At 37.9% G+C, this 25280-nt stretch overlaps 1 protein-coding gene across 2 annotated transcripts in view; it reads left to right on the top strand.

The window, feature by feature from the left end:
- ANGPT1 (angiopoietin 1) overlaps window positions 1-17571 on the top strand; it is a 253480-nt gene extending 235909 nt beyond the window's left edge. For both annotated transcript variants that reach the window (XM_008255828.4, XM_008255827.4), the window contains exons 8-9: window positions 3497-3627; window positions 15202-17571. In XM_008255828.4, the coding sequence (XP_008254050.1) occupies window positions 3497-3627; window positions 15202-15362 (292 nt within the window). In that variant the 3' untranslated portion in view covers window positions 15363-17571. The remainder of the gene's footprint in view (window positions 1-3496; window positions 3628-15201) is intronic.
- The last annotated feature ends 7709 nt before the right edge of the window (window positions 17572-25280 follow it).

Below are 25280 nucleotides of genomic sequence, written 5' to 3'. Positions count from 1 at the left end.
AAAATAACTTGTAAAGAAATATGTAAAGTATAATTCTATTTCAGTTTGTATTTATGAGAAGAAATTTTTTAACAATTATTTTTAAATATTTATTCATTTGAAAGGTAGAGTTACAGAGAGAGAGAGAGGGAGCGAAGGAGAAACACACAGAGAGAAATTTTCTGTCTGCTGATTCACTACCTAATAGCCACAAGAGCCAGCGTGGGCCCAGATTGATCCAGGAGCCAGGAACTCCTTCTGGGTCTCCCGTGTGGGTGTAGGGCCCAAGGACTTGGGCCATCTTCTGCTGCTATCTCAGGCCCATTAGCAAGGAGCTGGTTTGGAAATAGAACATTTGGATCTTGAACCAGTGCCCACATGGGTTGTGAGCATTGCAGGTGGTGGCTTTACCTGCTATGCCAAAATGCTGGCCCCAAGAGAAATTATTTTAAAGAACACAAATTTTCCTTACTTATTATATCTAAAGAGAGAGGATATAGAGCTGTAGGCAAGAGTTTAATGCATGTGTGAATGTATTTAGCTCTTATATGTATACTTAAAAGAAATAATGTTTTATATTTGGACTGGAAAAAATACAAAACTGAGTAAAAGTCTGTAATTTTAAGAGTAGTTATACTTCAGGGGCTGGTACTGTGGCATAGTGGGTAAAGCTGCTGCCTGCAGTGCTGGCATCCCATATGGTTGCTGGTTCTTATCCTGGCTGCTCTACTTCTGATCCAGCTCTCTGCTATAGCCTGGGAGAGCAGTAGAGATGGCCCAAGTCCATGGGCCTCTGCACCTGTGTGGGAGACCTGGAGGAAACTCCTGGCTCCTGGCTTCGGATCAGTGCAGCTCCAGCCATTGCTGCCATCTGGGGAGTGAACCAATGGATAGAAGACCTCTCTCTCTGCCTCTCCTTCTCTCTCTGTGTAACTCTGACTTTCAAATAAGTAAATAAATCTTTAAAAAAGTAATTACACTTGAGATATGAGTTGATTTTTACTTCCTTATTTACACTAATCTTTATAAATTTTTTTATTATTTTTATTTTTCTCTTTTTTAAGTTGACAAATAATGTGTATATTTATGGGATATAATGTGATGTTTTTAATCTGTGTATACACTATGGAAAGATTAGGCCAAGCTAATTAAAATATCCAAATATCTCAACAATTTGTCATTTCTTTGCAATGAGGATATTAAACATCTATTCTTCACAGCCATTTTGAAGAACACAATACTTTTAAGATTTTATTTATTTATTTGAGAGGTAGAGTTACAGACAGTCAAAGTGAGAGACAGAGAGAAAGGTTTTCCATCTTCTGGTTCATTCAGCAAATGACCACAATGGCCAGAGCTGGGCTGATCTGAAGCCAGGAGCCAGGAGCTTCTTCTGGGTCTCCCATGTGGGTGCAGAGGCCCAAGTACTTGGGCCATCTTTTGCTGCTTTCCTAGGCCATAGAAGAGAGCTGGATTGTAAGTGGAACAGCCGGGACTTGAAGTGGCACCCAGGCACTACATTTGGCAGCCTTACCCACCACGCCACAGTACCAGCCTCCACGACACATTATTAACTAAGTGCAGTCAGCACGCAGTGCCATAGGTTACTAACACATACTCCTGCAGGCTGAGACTTTGAAACCTTTTATCAACATCTTCCTTTTCTCATTCTTGCCTCCTCCATCACTGCCTCCATACCTTTGGTAATCATCTTTCTACTTTCTGTTTCTAGGATATTGACTTAAAATCGCACGTGTGAGAGAGATTATACAGAGTTTGTCTTTGTTTGCCTGGTTTCTTTCACTTAGCACAGTGTCCTCCAGTTCCAGCCACGCTATTGTGAATGAAAGAATTTATGTATGTGATCGTGTAATATCCCATTGTGCATGTCTACCATGTTTTCTTTATCCATTCATTCTCGATGGGCCCTTCTGAGGCTTCCATATCTTGACTATTGGGATGAGTGCTGAAATCGATGTGAAAATACAGATATCTTTAACATACTGATTTTAGGGAGTCCTTATCCACTATTGATGGGAATGTAAATTAGTACACGTATTTTGAAAACTAGCGTCAAGGTGCCTCAAAACACTATAATAGAATTACCCTGTGATCTGGCAATCCCACTTCTGGGATCTTTGCTTTTCTCGTTTTGCTTTTCTTTACTTTTCAAACCTATAAATACGCATTCATATTGCCTTGGTCATATAAAGAAACAATTGTAAGTACGAGGCTTAGTCTGCAATGCTCAGATGAAAGGATTAAAGAACAAGCTATGTATCCTGCACATAACAGTCACCCTGTAATTGTGCTGAATTACCTACAAAACACTCAGTTTAAAGCCACTGTGTCTTGGTAGGTCTGTTCCTCATAGTGAACTTACAGCTCCCACAGGGACAATGGCACTGATGTGTTGAAGAAAGGAGAAGGGAGGACATCAGCAATAGACTTGGCATTGCTCTTGCCTGGGCCCTTTGGACCGAACTCACCCAGCCCCGTAGGAGAAAGAGAGTTTAGATGAGCAGCCCTGCAGCCACTTCATTTGGAATTGTTCATCTTATTCCCCTGACTCTGATTCTGTGTTCACCACACTAGCAGCTTTCTGTTTATAATTTGGCTTTCTGTGAAATTCTCTCTAAGGAGACAATCAGACTTGGCCCACACAATTCCTACTTTGACTTTCAATGGAGACCTGACAAAAAGTCTCTCATAGTTTTTATGTCTCTAAGAGTCTGTCTCCAAGAGTCTGAGGACCTCTAAAAAGAGTGATCAAATTAAAATTTCAGACCAGTCCTGGAAGGTGGTGGATCCATCTAAACACCCTTTTCCAGGACTTGCATTGGTGGCCTGGGTGTCCTCTCACTTTTCCCAGGGGGAAACCCATCTCCATGTAGACTGGCTGCAGCCTTCATATACAAAATCAGTATACAATATTAATGCCCAGAACACAGATTTATTATAAGGATGAAATAAAATAACACCTGAATGTCAGTTAGCAGAGTGCCTGGCACAGAGCAAGTTCTCAATCAATAAGATTTATTACTTGTATTTCTGTTAATAATGTTTATCACTTCATCAGTAGTAGATATTAATGGAGTTACATGCTAAAGTGATGCTTTAAAGGCATTTTTGTTTAGATATCAATACCTATTATAATAAAATAAGCCCATGTTCTTTTTGGGGTACTTGCATTATCAGAGAATCGTGAGTTTGAGCATGTACAGTGAAAAAAAATACCAGGTGAACATGTCATAGAGAAATTTGTCTGTATGTCATTTAGTGTTTCTTTCTGCTTCCCTCTGTGTGTGTCTCCCTCCCTCCACCCTTTCTCTCCACCACCTCCACCCCCATTCTTTTCTTCTTTTTTTTTGACTTTTGGTTCAGAGTGGTTTGTTGGAACAACTAAGTTCAAAGAAGATAGAAAATGATGAAAACAGCAAACATTCAACAACTCAGTCTTCTGGGTTCTGTTATTCTGTCGAGTGGCTGATCTTTTATTATTTTTTTTTAACTTCAGGTTATATTTAAAGGGTCACACTGGGACAGCAGGAAAACAGAGCAGCCTGATCTTACATGGTGCTGATTTCAGCACTAAAGATGCTGATAATGACAACTGTATGTGCAAATGTGCCCTCATGCTTACAGGAGGTAAGTCCTATGGGGCTGTTCTCTAAGTTTTGTTTCATTGGTTTGAGGCTTGAGGTTTCTTATCTATGAGGAAGGGGTATGATCTACTGGTCAGAATACTTAAGAGCAAGTCCCCAGAGATCACATTGTCCTGCCCACTAATTTCCCCTCTGCTCTTGTGCAAGCCGTTGCTAGCATAGAGAACTGCCTGTTCTTCAAGCATGTATAATGGGTTATGCTAAGCTTGGATCAGAATACATTCTTTAGCCTCCTGAAAAGCCAGCTATTCTATCTTATAAATCATCATCATCATATCCAAACCAGGATGAACAACAATTTGGGAATTCAGCACACACTGCAATTGCTTGTTACAAAATGCTTTGCAATCATTAAGTAGGGTTTGTTGATCATTTTTAAAAATGTAATAAGAAAAATAAAGCTACTTGCACATTCATCTGCTTAGATGCTCTTTCTCTCTCATTCTCTCACAAAATATGATATTGCTGCTACAATTGTTACATACTATGAAATGTCATTGCACATGTTACTCTATGTTACTTGACTCCAGATCAACTCTATGAGAAAAGCAGTTAGAGCAACTATAATCTCTGCTTTATAAATAAGGAAAATGAAAGACAGGCAATGTTCATCATTTCATCCCTAACATATAATGCAGCCGGCGCCGCGGCTCACTAAGCTAATCCTCCGCCTTGCGGTGCCAGCACACCGGGTTCTAGTCCCGGTCGGGGTGCCGGATTCTGTCCCGGTTGCCCCTCTTCCAGGCCAGCTCTCTGCTGTGGCCAGGGAGTGCAGTGGAGGATGGCCCAAGTCCTTGGGCCCTGCACCCCATGGGAGACCAGGATAAGTACCTGGCTCCTGCCATCGGATCAGCGCAATGCGCTGGCCGCAGCGCGCTGGCCGCGGTGGCCATTGGAGGGTGAACCAACGGCAAAGGAAGACCTTTCTCTTTGTCTCTCTCTCTCACTGTCCACTCTGTCTGTCAAACAAACAACAACAACAACAAAAAAAAACATATAATGCAGCAGATGTGACACATGGAAAATCAGTAGAAAATATGGTGCCTGAATGAATGAATGAATAGCCATTTTGAACACTGGAAATCACCTTTGAATTTTGAATGAAACTAATCATTAGGTTGACTTTTTTTTTTATCTATCAACAGAGCATGCAAAATGATGGAGGGAAGAATGTAGAAACCTTTTTCTCTTCCTCCCTATCCACAGCCCCTCCACTTCAACTAAAACCAATTCCCAGCCCATTGCCTGTCATCTCCCACACTTATATTCACAGCACTTCAGTGTGACACCAGCCTCATTATTGTCCAAGATAACTTGTGATTCTGTCTCCACCATATCCTTCAACATTGAACATACCACATTCAGCCTCATCAAACATATAAAACTCTCTTTTATGTAATTGTATGATACTCTCCTGCCTACTCCAACAGTTTTGACAAGTCCAGGTTCCTTTTAAAAAATGATATTCATAGGTTATGACTTGAGTATTTTTTCTGAAAGAAAATTTTTCATTTCATTACTCCCCTAAGCCTATACGTGAAATTGTCAGTAGCTTTATACAAAGACAAAAGAATTTTGATTTTCTAGTTTCCTGAGCATTTTAATGTTTAAATACACTTAATTTCTTCCATGTTTATTTTTACAGATAATTTTTCATACCAAATAAATACAGTACATGAAAGACCAACAGCAAAATCTTTCAAATATGTCTTTAGAAGAGCGTTCCAATATGTTCCTATTCCTGTCATAATAATGAAAATATGGAATGAAACAAAGAGGAGACTGCACCTCTTAGTTGTTCAAAAAACTTCATTGCTCAGATTTATGATTTTTTTTTTGCCCCAGGTGATTGAACTTTGTCATGTTCTTTCATCCATAATCATTCTTGGACCTGCTTCTTACTCACCAATAAACACATATGTTTGGGAGAGCAAATTTCCACTTATTGCTTGGGTTGAAACAGTCTAAGTAAATGTGTTTTTGTAATAAACGCCATCCCCCTATCAAATATCCTTTTAAAAGAATCCAGGTCTTGCAAAGTCATTCACTCACAGAGCTGAAATGTGGGATTTAGATAGCTAAGAACTGGAGAACATAAGGATGGATGTCAGTGACAGTCCAAGTAACTGGAGTATTGCCTGGAACTGAGGTCTGACTTAGCTGTCCCCAACACCACTATTTATTCACTGTCAGATTTTTCCTTAGAACTGTTTTCTTTGTCTAATGATTTTTCCTTCCTTCCTTCCTTCCTTCCTTTTTTTTTTTCCTTTTAATTTGGATCTGAGCATGTTGCCTGTTTAGAGTCTCTTCAACAGTGAGAGACTTCATTCTCTTTGGAACTAATAAGTCTTCCTGTTCATCATTATCAAAGATTTCTTCTATCTTGTTTATATATTTTCCTTTGTTTCTTCTAAAAGGAATTAAGGGTACAATAAGATTTATTGTCTGCTAACTGTCTTAGATAATTTTCTTTCAGTACATGGAGGTATTTGAGTTGGAGAGTGTGGTTTCCTTGTTATCCTTATCTGTTCAAGACTGAACCACAGGAGATAGGCTTAATTGAAAGCAGAAGGTATTATAGCTAGACACACGGTAGAACATTTTGATCTTTTTTCCTTCTTTCCTTACATACAAATTCATTAACTTCCTTCTATCAATTTATCCTATTTTTAGGGCGTATCTATTAAGGGATTCTACAGTTAAAAGAGATGAGTGAAATAGAATAAGCTCATATCTATAGAGAGAGAGATACAAAAAATAAAAAATAAATAAAACAGTTTTATACTATAATAAGTTCTGTGGACAAAACAGAGCATGTGCCAGAATTATTAGAAGAAGGGGCTGGAGATATCAGGAAGAATATCTGGTCAAGATATTCTTGTCAAGTGTCACAAGCTGAAATGAGTTCTGGAGGACTTTTGGTTATGGATACCATCAGGAAGAGACCAGAAATCATTTATTCAAAAGAGTTTATACATGTTACTGTAGCTATGGGTCTAAGAAAAATAGCCTCTGAATGTGGCAGATACTAGAAGAAATCAAGCAAATTGTTTTTCAGGGCATAGGTGATAATTCATATTACTCATCATTACTGAATAGAAAAAATGCATCATAGGCTGAGAAAGCATCATACAGTTGCATGCATACAGTTGCAGTACTAGAGTTATGATGTTGTATATACTTTCTAGAAATGCATTTATTCCTAGCTTCTCAGAAAGCTGGACATTCTCTCAGCCTATTTAAATATTGTATTTTATGTTTCAATACACATCTCTAATTGGACTAGAACATGTAATTCAGGATCAAAATTGTCTCATGTATTTTTGATGTAAATGACTTTTAATTAACCATTGAATAGAAGTGTCTTGTCTGCAACGATTTGTAAACCACAAAAATCTTTGCTGGGTGATTGCCAATGGCCTTAGGAAGATCTGTAAGTTATCGCCTTCTATTTTCCACTTTAAAAAGCTATATGACAAGTCTGTATGTGTGTGCAGTGGAAGGATACATGTAAGAACTGATTGTAGGAAATATTTTCTTGGTCTCCCTGGAGAGTTCCTTTTGTATATTCTTGAGCCCAGAAAAGAGATTGGTTTCATTAAAAAGTTAACAGTTTTATGTTCTGTTTAACTTAAGAAATGAAGATGTAATTGAAGTGCATGTTTTTGTTTGTATATATTTATCATATATAAAATAAATATGCAAAACCCCTATGACTTCATAATTAGGAAACTGAAAAATTTTATTACTAGATGGTCACATTCAAATGAAATTATGTTCAATTAAAACATGATCTTTGGTAGTAGGTGAGGATTCTTGAAAATAAGCATTTCTAAAAGTTTGTTTATGCTATAATTATTAAACTGTAAATATTAAATTTGTATTATGTAAGTATTAAATACTTACCGAAGGAATTATGTCTAAGACTGTTGTAAACTATAATTACTAAAGGTTGCCAACAACAAAAAACAAACAAACATGGCTGTTTTGCATTCCTTCTCTTACTTTACTTTTCATTCAATGCAACTGCCGCATTTAGCACATAATGTAAAAGTTATATAAAAATGTGACCTAACCTTCTGCAGAAGGAATCTGTTGCGGTAGAAACTCTGATCTCTTTTCCCACACATAAACCATGTCAGCTGACAGACAAGATTTTCTAAAGTTAACAAAGGATATTTCTTGGTGCAGTCCTAAATGGAGGATAAAGCCATAGACATAAATTTCTTAGTTTACCCTACAACTTACCAGATGCTAACAGTGGAGAACTGATAAATGCTTGCTTTGCCTTCTATAAAATCAGAAAGAAAGAAAGGAAGGAGGCAGAATGGAAGGAAAGAAACTAGCACTTTTTCAGCTGGTGAATGAAATTTAGGGACAAGATCTGTGTGAAACCTAATCACCTTATATTTCTATCAGCCCAGGTAGAGCGTGCTGAGCATTGCCATGTAACCGGCAATCCCTAGGTTTTTAAGGTAAAAATGTTGAGATTCACAGGGCTAATTGAAGGTTACCTGAAGAATTTGATTTTGTATTACTTGTATTTTAACCCAGTTTATATATTTAGTATATAATATGTAAGCCTATTCCACAGAGTGTGCATTTCTTGAATACAAGCAGTTTATGCTGTTCACCACTGTGTCTCTAATGCTTGCCACAGTGTACAGCACATACTATGTGCTTGGTAAATATTGGTTAGTTGAATGAATATGTTATCAGTAACAATGACAGGCCATTGTAATAATATCACAAATGATCTTGGTGAAAAAATATAAAAATAAATTAATGTGAATATGACTGCCACTGTTATATGAATTTATTTTTAAAAATGATATATTTATTTGCTAGGTATAGCCAACACAAAGAAAGAGAGAGAGAGAGAGATCTTCCATCTGCTGGTACACTCCCCAAATGGTTCCGATGGCCAGGTCTGGGCTAGGGTGAAACCAGGAGCCAGGAGCTTCATCTTGGTCTCCCATGTGGTCACAGAGGCCCAGTTGCTTTTGCCATGTTCTGCTGCTTTTGCAGATGCATTAGCAGGGAGCTGGATTGTAAGCGGAGCAGCCTGGGCTTGAACTGATGCCCATATGACATGTAGGCATCACAAGTAGTGTGCAACTCACTGTACCACCATGCCAACCCCATGAATTTAGATTTTAAAATAGGCATTTGTATGTACAAATATGGAACACAAGAATTGGAAATAACCTGTAAGAACAACTAAACAACAATCTGAGTTGATTTTCAAATAAAATTGAACTTCTCAAGTACAAAGTTTAGGATCCTGTTTTCTAGAGAATGTTTCATTTCTTAGAAAAAGAAGAATATGAGAAAATATCTTTTTAATAAAGTTTAGAAAAAGAGGCATCAGAATTACATACATCTATAGTACAATGCTACAGTCAAAAGTTAAGAATTGGCAGGAAATAAGAAATAACTAATTATTTTGGTTGTATTGTGTAACTAATAATATAGCAAATTCTTATTGAGTTCTTATCTAACAGAATTTTTTACATTGTTCTAAATTCTCAAAAATTGATATAAATGAAGCTTCCAAAAACCCTTTGAAATGGGGACCACAATAATTCCTTTGGCAAGAACTGAGGTACAGAAAATTAACTTGCCAGAAGTCACAGGATTAGTATCAGAAGTACAGTTTAAACACAGGTCCTCATCTTCCAGACTCCAATGCCTTATCTACTCTGTCCACTGCCTACGTTAAAAGAAACGGCATCCAAAGAGAATGATACAGCTCTCTTTACTTTTCACAGCATATTTTCATAATTAAGCATGGTTAAAAGGGAAGTGAGGTCCAGAGGAGAGGAGAGACAGTAAGAGAATACCTACACATTTTAGAAAAATTCAATGTTACTAGCCAGGATAAACAACTTTTCATCTTTGGAGCAAGAAGAAGAGAAAGGAAAAAAAAAAGTCTAGTCCTTGGCTTGAAGGGGATAGAGTTCAAGATGACAGAAGGAATGCAGGCCTCTAGCAAGGTCCTTCACCTCCCACACACAAGAGCCACACAGCTGTTCCTCCAGGCTAGCTACAGTAGAGCCAACTTTGCACACATAAACTCACCAACTGATTTCTTTATTACAAACCCCTGATAACGATGCCACTAGTAATTTAGTCCAGTCTCACCGTCAGGTCGTGAAGAAAGAAAAACCTGTTTTTTTCTGTACCAACTCTTTCCAGGATGCCCGCATTGAACTTTCATGAAAGAAGTCAATAGAAACAGATATATCTTTATTTTGCTGTACTTTTTACCTTAAGAAAGACATGTTGAGAGAAATTTTGTTTAGGATCAGAAGAATTTGAGAGTTAGGTTTCCTGACTTTCAAATAAATTTGAACTTCCTGAGTACAAAGTTTAGAATCAAATTCTCATTTTCTGGGCAAAGTTTCATTTACTAGTGATAAAATGTGAATTTTCTGCTTCAAAGATAAAAGACTGAAATATATTTTAAAGTCCTGGGAAGCCTGGGATAGTTATTGCAAAACCAAATTTTAATGAGTTAAGTGTAAATGAATTAGAAACATTCATCTCAGATTTCTTATTAAAATATACATGAGGTTACAGGTTATAAAGAAAAATGCTTGGCAAAGAAAGTCTCAGCAGTTGCCAACCTCAAAACATTTGAGACATTTTATCAGTTGTCTCAACAGCAGAGGGAAGCTGCTTTTTCCTGCTCTGCCTGCATCATCAAGTTCTTCTAAGCTGCAAGTGCCTCTCCTAAATTAGCTTCTTTAGCATATTTCTTATTTGTCATTCCCAGGCAAAGACAGCACAGAGTACAAAGTTAATATTTCCCCAGGATTGCAAAGTATGTATAATTGACCTATTTGCTATAGCGTCAAAAAAGGGAGCTGCAAGCCAGGTGTACTCCTCCATACATTCACACAAAATGTCCTTATCTCAAGCAAGCTTTTCTGTGTTTTTAGTAGCAATGAATGCATATGATTACCTATAAATGTTGACAAGCACATGTGAGTAACCAGGTGGTCTGCTACACTTTTACCTACTTAATATTAATAAGCCTGAAATCACTTCTTTCCAGAATTTTTGCTTAAAAGATGTGATTGTGTCTAATTTCTTCAAAGAAAGGTAAAATGTGAGCAGGTTATTTGAAATATTTGACACTAATAAAAATCCCTTGTTTATTGTTCAGTTTGTTTGAATGCCTGTGTCAGAGAAAACAGGTCATGTTACTTCTGCCACCTTAAAGTTGGAAAAGAAATTATTATAAGATAATATTAACTTTTATTTCACCTTCTACCATTTATTTCATCATCTTTGTTATCATCAATTGGTCTCCTATAAGTCACATTGTGCATGATCCATTGGTTTTGACATAAAGAGGTAACTGAGCATTTCAAATTTTTTGATGCTTCATGAAGTTAAACAGAACATTGAAGCAAAATCCATATTAGATATTTAAATATGATGTTTTTGTAATGTAAACATTGTACAACTGCACTTATCTGAATCCAAATTATTCTCATTGTTCTCTAATAAACTCCACTGAGCAAATAAGAAAATATATTGGCACTGATGACCTTATCATCATTATAAATCTTTATGGTGCCCCACAAGATCTAGACTCTTTTATTCCTATCCTAAATTTACTTCCCTACTTCCTGGATAACTTACTCCAAGCATTTGGTTGGGATTTGACAGGTGTTATTGGTCAGTGCATTATCTTATTTGATCCTTAAAATTGTGCTGCGAAGATGATTAATCAGACATCAAAGCCACATATTATGCATGAGGCCTTGGAAAGGTCCCTTAAACTCTCCTTGCATTAATGTCTTTTTTATGTCTTTACTTATGTGACCATTGGGTGTACAATGAGAGAATGCATATAAATATCTTCATCTCCACAGAGCCACTGACACTTATTAACTCTTCAATAAATAAAAAATATTATTGTTCTCATTGCTCAGGGTCTCTTGGCTCTTTGGTGAAGTCAACATAAAAATCTAGATTTTCTTACCTCTGTTCTGGTGTTCTCCTGACTCTTCATGGCCCACGAGAAAATGTACAATCAATGCTTTGTCTTCTACCTCCTGTTTATTCATCAAGCCCTGTATTCACCAACCCCTCACTCCCTGCCACTCCAGCCAGCCAAGCTGCTGGTAGACACTGTCTCCTGCTCTTCCAGGAACAGGCCGTGTTTAGAGGAGCTTCCTGCCAGGCAAGCCCATATCTATCCTTCCAGATACAACTCAGGTGGTAAAGGAGTTGACTTTGCAGTTCTCTTTGTGGGCAGTTGGGGCCTTCTACCTCTTTATTTCCACAAGAGTGCCATCATTTCTTTGTTTAATGCCACTCGTTTGAGTTTTAACTGTTTGCCCCTCTCCCATAAGAAAGTGCACACATTCTGAAGGTAAGGATTTTGCTTTGCTCACTTCTGTCCCCATTCCTGTCCATTGGTTGACATTTGTTGAGTTGAACCTCGATTCGATTTTCTCCCCTTCATCATGCTGCCACATATGGTCAGGATGGCCTTGGCAGACCATTGAATTGAGGGCTCTACTTCATGTTTGACTAAACATTTAACCTGGCAGATCTGGTTCCCCTGGCTTAAATATTGGTTTCCAAGAGAATGTTTTACTTATTCACCTGATGATGGACAAATAGTCTGGCTAAATTATAAATGTTTCCACAAACATTGTTCATCTTTCTCCCAATACTGCCTATTTCTCCACCTTCCTAACCCACAAGTCTCCCCTTGTTCATTTTGTCCACCAGCTACTCTGATGTTCTGTTAGTTCCTGAACTCACCAAGCTCCTTTTCTTCCTCCTAGAATTTGTGCATGCTCTGCTTAGAAGCATTTCCCATTTTCATGGGGCTCCTGCCCCACCTCTTCAGCTCTGGTCTAATATTGCCCTTCATGGCTGTGCAAAGTTATTCTCCTTCATAGATGCCCAATTCTTTGCTTCATGAAACTTTTGGTCACAATATGCAGTTGTTTATTTATTTGCTTCTGTGTGTCTGTTTACCACAAGAGAAGTAAGTTCTGTATCTGTCTTGTCAAGGATTGTGTAGCAAAATATCACAATAATAAAATGCATGAATAAAGAAAAAGTCAATACTGTAAGCACAAAGTTTATATATTGGGGTGTCTATTAAATATAGCTGTAAACTAAACAGCTTCAGACAACAGAGACTTCCATAAGGAGAACCAGTCAGTTATTAGTCAGTAAGCCGATAGTCACTTGCCAACCATTTGTTAAGAAATCTGTTAGGTGTAGTGTAAGTATGAGAGATAGGCCAGTACAAATCATGGCTTTCCATTGCTGTTAGGGTAATGCACGAAAGATTGGATGATGCGCTCTTCAGGTTCTTGCAGCTTCAGGAGCTGACTGTGACCCAGCTGTAAGCTCTGCTTCAGTGTCTCCAGAATGCCAGTCTCCTCAGCACAGACATTGTTCCATTGTACTCATCAGAAAAGATTCACGAGATCAATCTATTAGATTCTCTCACAGGTCCTAAGTATTTCTTACACTCTTCTGGAGCTCTCCAAGATCTCCCAAAGGCCATTTTCTTTAGCCTGTGCCCTTTATTGCCAGGCTGTTTTTGCCTTTCCTCAATCTTCCAAGACTGTTTGACTTTCTGGAAACCAAATAAACAAAAACAAAAACATTTTCAGCATCAGTAACTGAATGTAGCTTGAAAGATCACCCTACACATTGTTACTCTCAACAATAGAGTAAGTGTATTTACCTCAGAGACCATGGGGGAAATTGGAAAGACCTTAAAATGTTCACTAATGTGACAGAAAAATAGCTCAAGCAGGACACAGAAAAAGAGGAGAAAAACTAAAACAATGAAACAATCAAGTTGAATTTTGCTTTGGAGTTTTATTTTAATCCTCCAAGAGAATCTTCTGGGCAATTTCCCTAAGGTTAGAATGCCTTTTGTAAAATATATAGCATATTTTTACTAGGTATACTGATAATAAAGAAATTACTATTGAGAAATAGAAAGGTGGAATTTTACAGTTCATACTTCCTTACTAAACAAGAAGCTTCTTGTCCCCTGTGTTTTGACTGCATTAACATTTTTGTTGTTTGCATACAGCTTTTAAAAATGGCATTGAATGCAACGTCTTAAAATTCACCAAGACATACCTTACTGCCACTCAGTATGAGCGGCTGATTAATGCAGCTTGATGCCTCTAGTGTGATTCTGTAAACACAACCCAGCCGAATTCATCTTCCAAAATTGAAAAATGAGAACTGACTTTTCTCCCTTTAACGTTCTTGAAAGTTTCTGCAAATGATGCTCATGTTTCAGTTAAACATCAGCTATATAGCTTTCTCTCTCTTTAGCTATTAGTCCCTTAAGTATAACTTTGTAATCAAAGAGAGGTCAGCTGTATCCAAATAAAAATATGCCAGAATGTCTCTGGCATAAATCTTTCCCTAAAGATTTCAGTAGTTTTACTTCAGAAGAGGGAGAAAAACACTATGCTCTATCTAAAAATCTAAGAACTTAATTCATTTAAAAAATAAAACTGAGTTATTCAATTATCTTTGCAGAGAGCTTTGGAAGCACAGGATTTCCATGTTATTCATCGAGTTGTTTATTTTTCTTTTTACTATGCTTAGAAAGAATTTGAACATAGACAAAATATTGCTACATAGAAACAATATGACATCTATTTAAAAAGTTAACTTATGTATTATTTCTTTGAAAAACATGAAGAATGAGAAATAGAGAGGGAGAGTTTCTCCATCTACTAATTCACTCCCCAATGCCCACAACAGCTGTGGGTGGGCCAGGCCAAACACAGGAACCCAAAACTCAACTTGAGTTTCCCATATGGACGGTAGGGAACCAAATACCTGAGCCATTACCTATTGCCTTCCAGGGTATGCATTAGCAGGAAGCTGAATCAGAAGCAGAGGCAGAACTCCAACCCAGGCACTCCAATATGGGAAGTGGGCATCAGAGAGTGGCATCTTAACCACTACATCAAATGTCTGCTCCATTATATGGCCACTATTGATGAATACTTCTCATATTGTTATAAATGGCAGAGAGGGTATATTTATTCAAATTCAATTTGAATAGCATAGTCATTGAACAGTATCCAGCTAGTTTTAGAAGCAGCTTAAGCCAGTCCTTTGACAAAATTATAAAGCAGATAGAGTACATCTCTTTTTTATCTATTTAAATGTGTTGTCTAAGCTTCTGAAATTCTTACCAATAACTGACTTAAGGTGGAATGTCTCTTTTGAGTATCTGCATTATATTTGTCCTATTGTAAATCCACGTCTGACTTAAACCATGATTACAATGGGAAGTGAATCCCAAGGGTCACACTGAATACTGCTTTTCATAAGAGCATCTCTCTCTTTGATTGTTCACACACATTCAAAATCGAGTGTAATCTGAAACAATCTCATGTATTTACTGAGTACCTTCTATTTGCAAATAAACACAAGTTTGAACAAGTTCCCCACACGTTAATGGCACTAATTTCCAAATGTTTGATTCACTTGTAATCATTTCTTCTCCTTCTGTCGTTATTTACTAATTTTTCAGGTTGGTGGTTTGACGCGTGTGGCCCGTCCAATCTAAATGGAATGTTCTACACGGCGGGACAAAACCACGGCAAACTGAATGGGATAAAGTGGCACTACTTCAAAGGGCCCAGTTACTCCTTACGTTCCACAACCATGATGATTCGGCCTTTGGACTTTTGAAAGCACATGGGTAGAAGCAACTGTAAAGGCAATGAAGCGATCTGGAGACCGAGACACTACCAGAGGAGAAAATGCTTGAAAACCCCCGAAGCAAACGATGTTGTCTCCCCTGCAGCAACAGGTGGTGGGTACGAGACGTCAGCGTGGTTCTTCACTGTGGATTTGGAGCCTTTTGAGTTCACGGAAGTCTCTGTGTGAGGTCACCACGTATGTATGGCCTGACTCAAGAGAATGCAATTCACTGTCATGCTTTCAAAGGGAAGACACTGTTCAGCTCACTGTGCTTCAAACTACTACTGGATCCTAATTTGGAACTATGGTAGCCAGATGGCAAACATGGTTTATTTCATATAAGGCCAAAAAAAAAAAAAAAAAAAAAAGAGTGAGAGAGAGAGAGAGAGAGAAGAAAAGAAAGGAAAATGAATGAAAAAAAGAATATACATGAAGAATAGAAACAGGTCTGCTTTGACTCTGGAAAAAATGTATTATACAAGGGAAATGGTGTTATAGCTATGCAAACCTACTAACATAAGTTTTACTGTTGCACAATTTTGATAAAAGTAAAAAAAATCACATTGTTTTCTGACTTAGTTAAATGTTAATGGGTTTCAAAAATCCAATTCCAATGTCACATTTCATGGTTGATGTAGGTTAACCCATTTTCAAATGTAAATTCCATATTTATAAGCCATAATGAATTGTAGTATATGGAGAAGACAATGGTGTGATGTAGAAACACTCCACTCTGTGATTGTTTTTTTTTTTTTGACACCATTTTCAGAAAAAAGTAGTCATAATCAAGTGTGAACATAAGAGGTAAACAATTTATTTCCCCATGCTACAGTTTTCATTTGTTTTTAAAAACTGACTGACTGATCTACAAATGTATTTATAGCCTGAGTAAAATTTAAAGAATGTGAAATGTATCACCAAGTTCTTAAAATAATATACATGCATCTAATATTTCTTTTGATATTACACAGACAAGCAGTATTTGGAATGTATTATGTTGAAGTAAAACCAAGTAAACTGGAGTTCATTTTACAGTATCTTCTTGCATGGGTATACATATGTGTAACTTCATTATTGTAAAAATGTTTTTAGTTTTTCCATCTTTCATTCTGTTATTTCACGCTAATTTAATTTTTTGCTAATTAATGGAAACATGGTTACCAGATTCACCCAGTTCTAGTTTCTATAAAAGATACACTTTAAACTATATATATATAAAATTGTACATAGCATGTTTATATCCGTGATAAACCTCATAGGTATTTAATCTGGAATATACAATGTTGTCCTTATTTGATACATATAAACACACAAGTGTTCAACAAATCCATTTACTTGGTGAAATAGGTTACTCTTCATATTTTTCTCCTTCAGACTTTCTTTCCTTAGACACTTTCTAATTTTTTAAAATTAATATTGGAGAAAATTGGCAAAATGCTTAATTTTATATCTAAGGGGAACATATACAAAAAAGGAAATAATAGTCAGCCAACTAGGAAAATTTTACTGCTAGCTGCTATAAATCTCTTAATGAAAATATTCCTATGGGATAATCTATTTTAAGTGAACTTTGGGGCACATTTTTGTGGCAACTTAAAGTTTCTACAATATTAAGAATTGCTCTCTGCCTCTAAGTGTTCAAGATTACAATAGTTAACAGTTTTTAATCAAAATATGAGTTACTATGAAATGAGAAAATTGAAATGGGTATTGGGTCTCCTTTCTTAGAAAAGGAAAGTTTTCTTCAAGGCAACAATACCAAAATTTCAGACTTAGTAACTTGATCTGTTATGCCTTAGTGGCTTTCCTCCGTTTGGGAGAATGCAGCTATTCATATTTTGAAGAACATGTCTCTTAAAGTTTACTGTCAAGTTGTTTTTATATTTATGTGTCTGTCTCCAACCCTTTTTGCCTTACAGGTGATGTTTGCAGGTCCTACAGAAGCTCCTTGATAGCGCTGTTAACCCTCTCCCTTTAAAACCTTCATGATTGCTTTAAGTAAAAGAAAATGAGTGTTTTGTTCTTTTGTGTTCCACACCTTTTTTTTAACCAGTCTTTGCATAAAGAATACTATTTCTTAATCCATATTACAAAAATGAAATAAAGTATGGGAAAAACAAGGCATTTACTGTTTTACCTGGATTTGAAAGTGAAATATTGTTTCCAATTATTTATAATAAAGCAACATGAAATGTTTTATATGACTCCATTATGTGCATTTTGTAATGCCTACGAGTTTGTGGAAATTTAGCATGTATATCCTTTGCATTTGCTTATTTCAGGATAAGATAATTAGGTATTAGAATTTTATCTTTAAATTTTTATTTCAATAAAGTCAGTGTGGTCTCTATGCACATTTCTTCATATCCATCACAGCATTATTTAATTTTAATAAAATTGAAAATAAATTTGTGCAACTTCATATGATTTTAAACATGTTTAAATGTGATCATTAAAAAATGCAGATGGAAAAAAAATCTCAATCTTTCAAAAATTTTCAGTCTGGGAGAGGATAAGAAAGCTTTGTCCATTAGAGAGGTAGGTTCAAGCAATGGGGCCGAGTCCCACATCCCTGTTATATGTTTGTTATTTTCTGGTACTCATTAAATGCTGTATAATCACATGATCATAGACAATAAATTCTGGCAACTCTGAACATGCAATAGGCACGAGTGAAGAACACTGGAGAGAAAACGGAGGATGCTAAAGGCGGTGCTTCTTGCTCTGCCTGCCTCCCATCCTATCAGTGGTCTTATCGGTTCATCCTGTCTGAGAACTTCCTTATCTTTGCGCTTGAGTCTCCTCCATGGCCATCACATAGATTCAAATGTCCAATAACTTGCATCTACCTAGAGGAATGGAGAAAATACCCTTTCCTCCACTTCTCTCTCTACCTACTCACTCTGTAGAACATGTTTCATTCCTGCTCAAAACCCTTCTGTTTTCTCACGACTGCCTGAACTTAACATAAATGCATCAGGTTACTCCCAGCCTGCATTACCAGAAAGCTCCATTTCACCAACACAGTACACAAGTCAAAAGGAAGAAAATGTGGTGAGCAATTGCCTCAGTGACTAAGGCAGCACTTTGGGAAACCCACCGTCCATAGCAGAGTGTCACGTTCAAGTCCCAGCTCTGCTTCCCATCCAGCTTTCAGCCGATGTGCGGCTGCGAATAGGGAGACTATGGTTCAAGTACTTGGGTCTTGCCACTCAGGTGGGAGACCTGGGTGAAATTTGGGCTCCTGGCTTCAGCTTGACTCCTGGCTCAGGAAATTGGGAAGAACCAGTAGATGGAAGATCTGTCTCTGCCTTTCAAGTGCAGTGAAAATAAATGCACACTTTAAAAATAACAAATAATAAAAAGAGACAAAAGGAAAAAAGTCCTACAGAAGACTATTTGCAAAGATGACTGCTAACCTTCCCATTTACATTGTCCAAATCCTTTGCAATATGCCTTGGCAGCTCATCCCATGAAGAGGTAGATTCTGTGTCCCCACTCCTTGAATGGCAGCCTGGGGACTTAACTGTTGCCAGAAGAACACAGCAGAGGTGACTTGTTGGCCCTGACCCCTTGTCTCAGGAACAACATGGTACCTCTGTGGTGAGAAAAAACCCAGGGTAGCCTAAAGGTGATTTAGAGAAAACCTGGAGCCATGCCCTGTTGACCAGCTGAGACTACCCCAGATCAGCATGCTGACTGTGCCAGATGAGTCCAGATACATGAATCATCTCAGCTGAGGTCAACTGAGTGGGTTCAGAAGTCAGCTAATGTGCACAATCCTGGGAAACAGCAAGGGAAGGTTCTCTGAAGCCATTACATTCTTGTCACTTCAATTACCCCACGTCTACATCCTGTCCTGTGAGTTATATGCATTTCAAGGTTTCTAAAGCCCTGGCATTCCTTTCTAGAGTGGGTTCTATTTCTTCACCTCAGAGAGGAGAGCAATCCTCAACCAGTCTTCTAGGATTTATCAAAATATCAGCCACTTCATGACCCCCTTCTACGATCTGTATTGTCACTGTCTATACTCACACACTCTTAGACCTTTTAACAGATTTCGCTTGAGTTTCATCTTATTAGTGATAATGTTTTGTAAGAGGCCCCTGTTGTTTTAATTCCCCATTGTACCTAGTAGAACCTTGTTACTTGTTTAGTGAAATTGAGTTGCTATGAATATCTAAGAAATCCCTGCTATCCATATAAAACCCCACTCTCAGATTTGATCACCATCTTATTTATTTTCAGATAATAAGCTTAGCCCATTCTCCTCTAGTAAAGTGTTTTTAAATTGATAATTTTAAAAACAAATTGTATAAAATGAGAAAAACCTATGTCGCTTTTAATTTAAAAGCTATGGAAAGCAGCCATGCATTGCTTAGTGATGGAGATGTGTGAGAATTGTGTTAGGAAATTTCATCCATGTACAAACATCAGAGAGTGGACTTCTGTGAGCTAACAAGGTACTGTGTCACTAGTGGTCCATCACTGATGAAATGTCATTACACAGTGCATGACTGTGTCATTACACAATGCATTTGAAATGGACTTCAAATGGTACTTGCTCCTTTTAACACATTTACTATTGTTATTATTTTTACATTAGTTCATGATTTATAACATACACACATTTAGGCAACATTAGGACTGAAACTTCAACTGAAGTCTTCAATCTACTTACTTTTTTGTTTAGCAAAAGTAGCTTCTTCTAATTCAAGGTCAGTATTTTCTCACATATCTCTGATCAGTTCTTTCAATTAGTTATATATTGGTCATTGAAGGTATACTAGTGAACATAATAAAGGAATTCCTAGGAAAAACTTACATTAAACAAATCATTACTTCTTTCAAGAAAGTAAGCTACAGACACTTCCACAGTAAGAAATACATGGCAGATAATGGGTCAGATGTTATAACTTCAGACCCAGCACAAACAGCCTCAAACTATGCTATATTAGTGCTTATCACAATTTTAATGAATGTTTTATTTTGCTTTGGTGGAGAGGAGACTAACTCCTGATATTTTTTACAGGCAACTTCCTATTCTGTCCACACATAAGACTAGTCTGCCTCCTGTCCGTCACTCGTTCTATCTTGTTGGCTCTCAAGACGAGTCTCTATGCATGTTGCATGAGTGGAAGCTGGGAGTAGACCAATACCAGGCAGTTCTACCACTGAATTTCCGTGGTTACCTTACCTAAGTTCCTCTTACATGAATCAAATTCTTTAAAAAAAAATGTGGGATCTGAGCCTTAATCAGGAGCCTCTGTCTGCTGATGATGTGAGAAAAAGCTGTTTCTTCGAAGACGCCTGTTTCTTGGTTATTACTTTTTCTTGGGACTTCTCCTAGAATGTAAGTTATGGCAAATGGAAAATACATGAATGGTGTTCATAAAAACAGTAATATGAAGTTTTCTGGAAAAAAATAAGAAAGTACTAATATATTGGTAAAGCAACTCAACTGTTTTAAAAACTCATTTCTTAGTAGTCCTTTTATTCATAACATCTAGCATGGTTCCTGGTATCCATTAAGGGTTTAGAAAATGCTGAATAAATGTGTGAATCAAAGATGTGTCCAATGCGTTGAGAGAAAAATGTAGGAGAGTAAGATGGGAGACAAGATATAGAAAAGTCACAAGGCTATTTTTCCAGTGACTCTCAGCCACAGAAGTTGCTAAATTCTTCTGCATCTCTTGCCAAACCTGCCCAATAAACTTCAAGATTATCTTTGAAGTTGTTTTAAAACTGTTTTATTTTATCTTGAGATTTGATTATTGCTTATAGTCCTTGTCTATACTCCTGTGGAATAGTAGTCTTTCTATTTTCTGTTGTTGAATTCTTTATTTAGTGGAGGATTAAGCCTGTGGCTATAAAGTAAAGTGAAAGTATGTTTTATAAAAATTAACAGGACAAAAGAAAAGAAAGGAAGGAGGAGGAAGGGTGTAATGTATGCTATGTGCTAAAAACTGTATATATTAAATACAGGAAATCCGTATTTAATATATTTATTTAATCTTTATAGAACTAAATTCTAAAAATAAAACAAATATGGGGTCTCTCAAGTACATGAGTCACTCTCACTCATGTGGGAAATTGGGATGGAGTCTCTGGCTCCTGACTTTGGCCTTGCCCAGCCCTTGATGTTGCAAGCATTTGCAGGAGGGAACTGGAAGATGGAATAGTGTTCTCTCCCTCTCTCATTTCTCTGCCTTTCAGATAAATACGTAAGCTCAAGAAATTTATGAATCTTCTTCCTAGATGTATTGTAAGGAACCAGAATCATCTTTAAAAAGTGCTAAGACTTTGTCAGTTAAAAATAGGTTTAAAATATTATAAGCAGGTAATATTCCATTGTGTGAACTTTAACACAATTTGTAAATATCAAGCAATCATATAAAATATTAGAGAAGAAAATATTAACTTGAGTATTTCATTTTTGTAAAAAAAGATTCATTTATTTAAGAATCAGAATCAGGGGTTCAGGGGGAGAGAGAGAGCTCAATCTTACATCCATTGGTTTATTCCATAAATAGCTGCAATGGCAAGGACTGAGCCAGGCTGAAGCCAAGAGCCAGGAGTTCTTGGGCCATCTTCCACTTGGGCCATCTTCCACTGCTTTTCCCAGGCCATTAGCAGGGAGCTGAATCAAAAGTGGAGCAGCTAGGACACAAACCTGTGCCCATATGGGATGCTAATGTCACAGATGGTGGTTTTACATGCTATACCACAATGCCAGGCCCTAAACTGTGTATTTCCATTAGCAGAAAAGTATAGCTATGATATTCATAATGAGTTGATAGATTATAGTTGCATAATCTCTCTCCCTCAAAAAAAATATCATTATGTAGACTTAATGGCAGAATGTGAGGTACATTTAACAAACATACTCAGCAGCTACTAGCCCCTCAGATAAAGCATTTGGGAGATACTGGGAATACAGACTATTAAGTTATATGGAAATACAATTAATGATAAGCAAGCAAGTAGAAATAAATGGGCATCACAAAAAAAATCAATAACATTACTCTAAATATGTTTAAGCTATTGTACTGACACTGAAGTACACATTATACCATCATGTATAGTAATCAGTACAAAGGAAAAATAATCTGGTTTGCAATATAAATTTAATGTATATGGGGCCAGCGTTGTGGCATAGCAGGTGAAGCGTCCACCAGTGATGCTGATGTCCCACATCAGCACCTGTTCATGACTTGGCTGCTCCACTTCCCGCCCAGCTCCCTGCTAATGCAGTGAAAGATGGCACAAGTGTTTGGACACTTGACACCCACGTGAGAGATCCAGAAGAAGTTCCTAGTTCCTGGCTGAGGCCTGGCCCATTGTGGCCAAATGAGGAATGAAACAGAGGATGTAAGGTCTCTTTTTGTGTCTCTGCCTCTTTCTGTAACTGCCTTTCAAATAAATAAATCTTTAAAAATAATTTAATTAATGTATATATCTTTTTAAATTAATAGAAACATGCAAGCACCACCCACTTTGCACGACAAATTTCCAGAGAGGATGGAACCTAAGCTTTATTTTGAAAGTTTTTGGGGAGGCCGGCGCCGTGGCTCAATAGGCTAATCCTCCGCCTGCGGCGCTGGCTCACCAAGTTCTAGTCCCGGTCGGGGCGCCAGATTCTGTCCCGGTTGCCCCTCTTCCTGTCCAGCTCTCTGCTGTGGCCGGGAGTGGAGTGCAGTGGAGGATGGCCCAAGTGCTTGGGCCCTGCACCCGTATGGGAAACCTGGCTCCTGGCTTCAGATCAGCGCGGTGCGTCGGCTGCAGCGCGCCTGCCGCGGCAGCCATTGGAGGGTGAACCAATGGCAAAGGAAGACCTTTCTCTCTGTCTCTCTCTCTCTTACTGTCCACTCTGCCTGTCAAAAAAAAATAAAAAAAGAAAGTTTTGGGGGAGTTTACATAAAGACCAAGGTGGAATTGAAGAAAGATAGAATATCAGTTTGGATGGATATTGAATTTATTTGAACAAGGGCACTCTAGGAGATAAAGTTGGAGGAGATGGGGACAATATAATGAGCGACTTAAGTGTTCTTGGGCTCCATGTCCACTCTGCCTGTCAAAAATAAAAACGAAGAAAACAAAAAAAAACATTATAAAAAAAGGAAATTATGAGGGATTTTCCATTTAGTGAACTTAGAAGATGCCTTGGAAGGGGGCAAGCATTGGAAAGTTTGGACCAGCGAGGTTGAGGACCTCATCTGCAAACTGGTCAGGACAAGGACCTCATCTACATAGCAATAACAGTAGGAATGGGCTTGAGCAGCTGGTTTTCAAGACATTAAGGAAAAATAATTTGAAGAACTTACTGTTAGATAGGAGATGGGGAAGGAATCCAGGTCTAGAATTCATATTAGAATTTTTCTTGGCTAATTGAATGAAAGTGTTATAAGCGATCTAAAATAGAGCACACAGGATTTGGGGGTTAGATACAGAAGTAGGTTGTACATGATGAGTTTGAGATGCTCGTAGTTGAGGTTTGACAGTTGGTATATAAACTTGAGCTCAAATAGAATTAAGGAATGGATTTGAGACTCTCTAGGCTCAGACTTAAACTACTAGATGAGATTATTTCTACAAAGAACATACAGTGAAATAGATACCAATGAAAAACTGATGGAATATGAAAATGTTAAGGAGCAGGTAAACAAAGAGGATGGGGAAAAAGGTGACAAATTATATCCTGACGGACAGAAGCAACATTAGGCAGGACTGGAGACATTGAGGCCGAGCAGGCAGGTTCATCAAGAACCAGGAACGTCTGCTTTGCCACAGAGGGCTGGGAGCACCAGGATTGCAAAGTGTCTGCTGCGTTTGGTGTGGAAGAGGCTATTGGCCATTTTTGAAAACAGTATTAGAAATGTAGGGGTTTGACTATCAAAGGCAAGAAAGTCATGGGTACATGGGGGTGGTAAGGACATGTAGAGAGTTTGGGTTGAGACCTTTGATATTTACAACGTTTTCTAGGTTAGCAGAATAGGCTGGGGACTTGTTAGAAATGCAGAAATTTTGGTTCCACCCCAGATGACTGAGTTCATTTTAGATCCTCAAGTGACTCTTTTGAGCATTAAAATTTGAGAAGATGGGGCCGGCGCCGTGGCTCACTTGGTTAATCCTCGGCCTGCCGCGCCAGCATCCCATATGGGCGCCGGGTTCTAGTCCTGATTGCTCCTCTTCCAGTCCAGCTCTCTGCTGTGGCCCAGGAAGGCAGTGGAGGATGGCCCAAGTGCTTGGGCGCCTGCACCCTCATGGGAAGGAGGAAGCACATGGTTCCTGGCTTCAGATCATCATAGTGCCAGCTGTAGCGGCCATTTGGGGGGTGAACCAATGGAAGGAAGACCTTTCTCTCTGCATCTCTCTCTCTCACTGTCTGTACCTCTACCTGGTAAATAAATTAAAAAAACTAAATACATTATCCCTCTTAGTAGTTTTTTTATCTGTTCTACTTAATATGACTGGTTTAGATCTGTAATTGATGCACAGTTATTCTTAAGTGTTGAAAATTAACTGAAATGTGATCCCTGTTGAACATGGTGGTGGGAATGGGAGAGGGAAGAGATGTATAATTTGGGACATGCTCAGGCTGACTTGCCCCAAGTGGTGGAGTTGGAAGCATACCAGGGGATTCCAATTCAATCCCATCGAGGTGGCATGTACCAATGCCATCTCACAGTTCCAGGTGATCAGTTTCAGTTCACAGTTGGTCATGGTGAAGGGACTGGGAGTCAAAGGGAGCACATAGACAAGTCTAGTACCTGCTAAAGCTAACTGATGGAGTTAATAAAGGGGAGAGTGATCCAACATGGGAAGTGAGATACTCAGCAGACTCATAGAATGGCAGATGTCCTAAATAGCACTCTGGCCTCAGAATCAGCCCTAAAGGCATTCGGA

This window comes from Oryctolagus cuniculus, chromosome 6 (genome assembly GCF_964237555.1).
Source record: "Oryctolagus cuniculus chromosome 6, mOryCun1.1, whole genome shotgun sequence".
In the NCBI taxonomy this organism is placed as follows: Eukaryota; Metazoa; Chordata; class Mammalia; order Lagomorpha; family Leporidae; genus Oryctolagus; species Oryctolagus cuniculus.
Note: the sequence above shows the minus strand (reverse complement) of the source record. Positions and strands in the feature narration are given on the sequence as shown.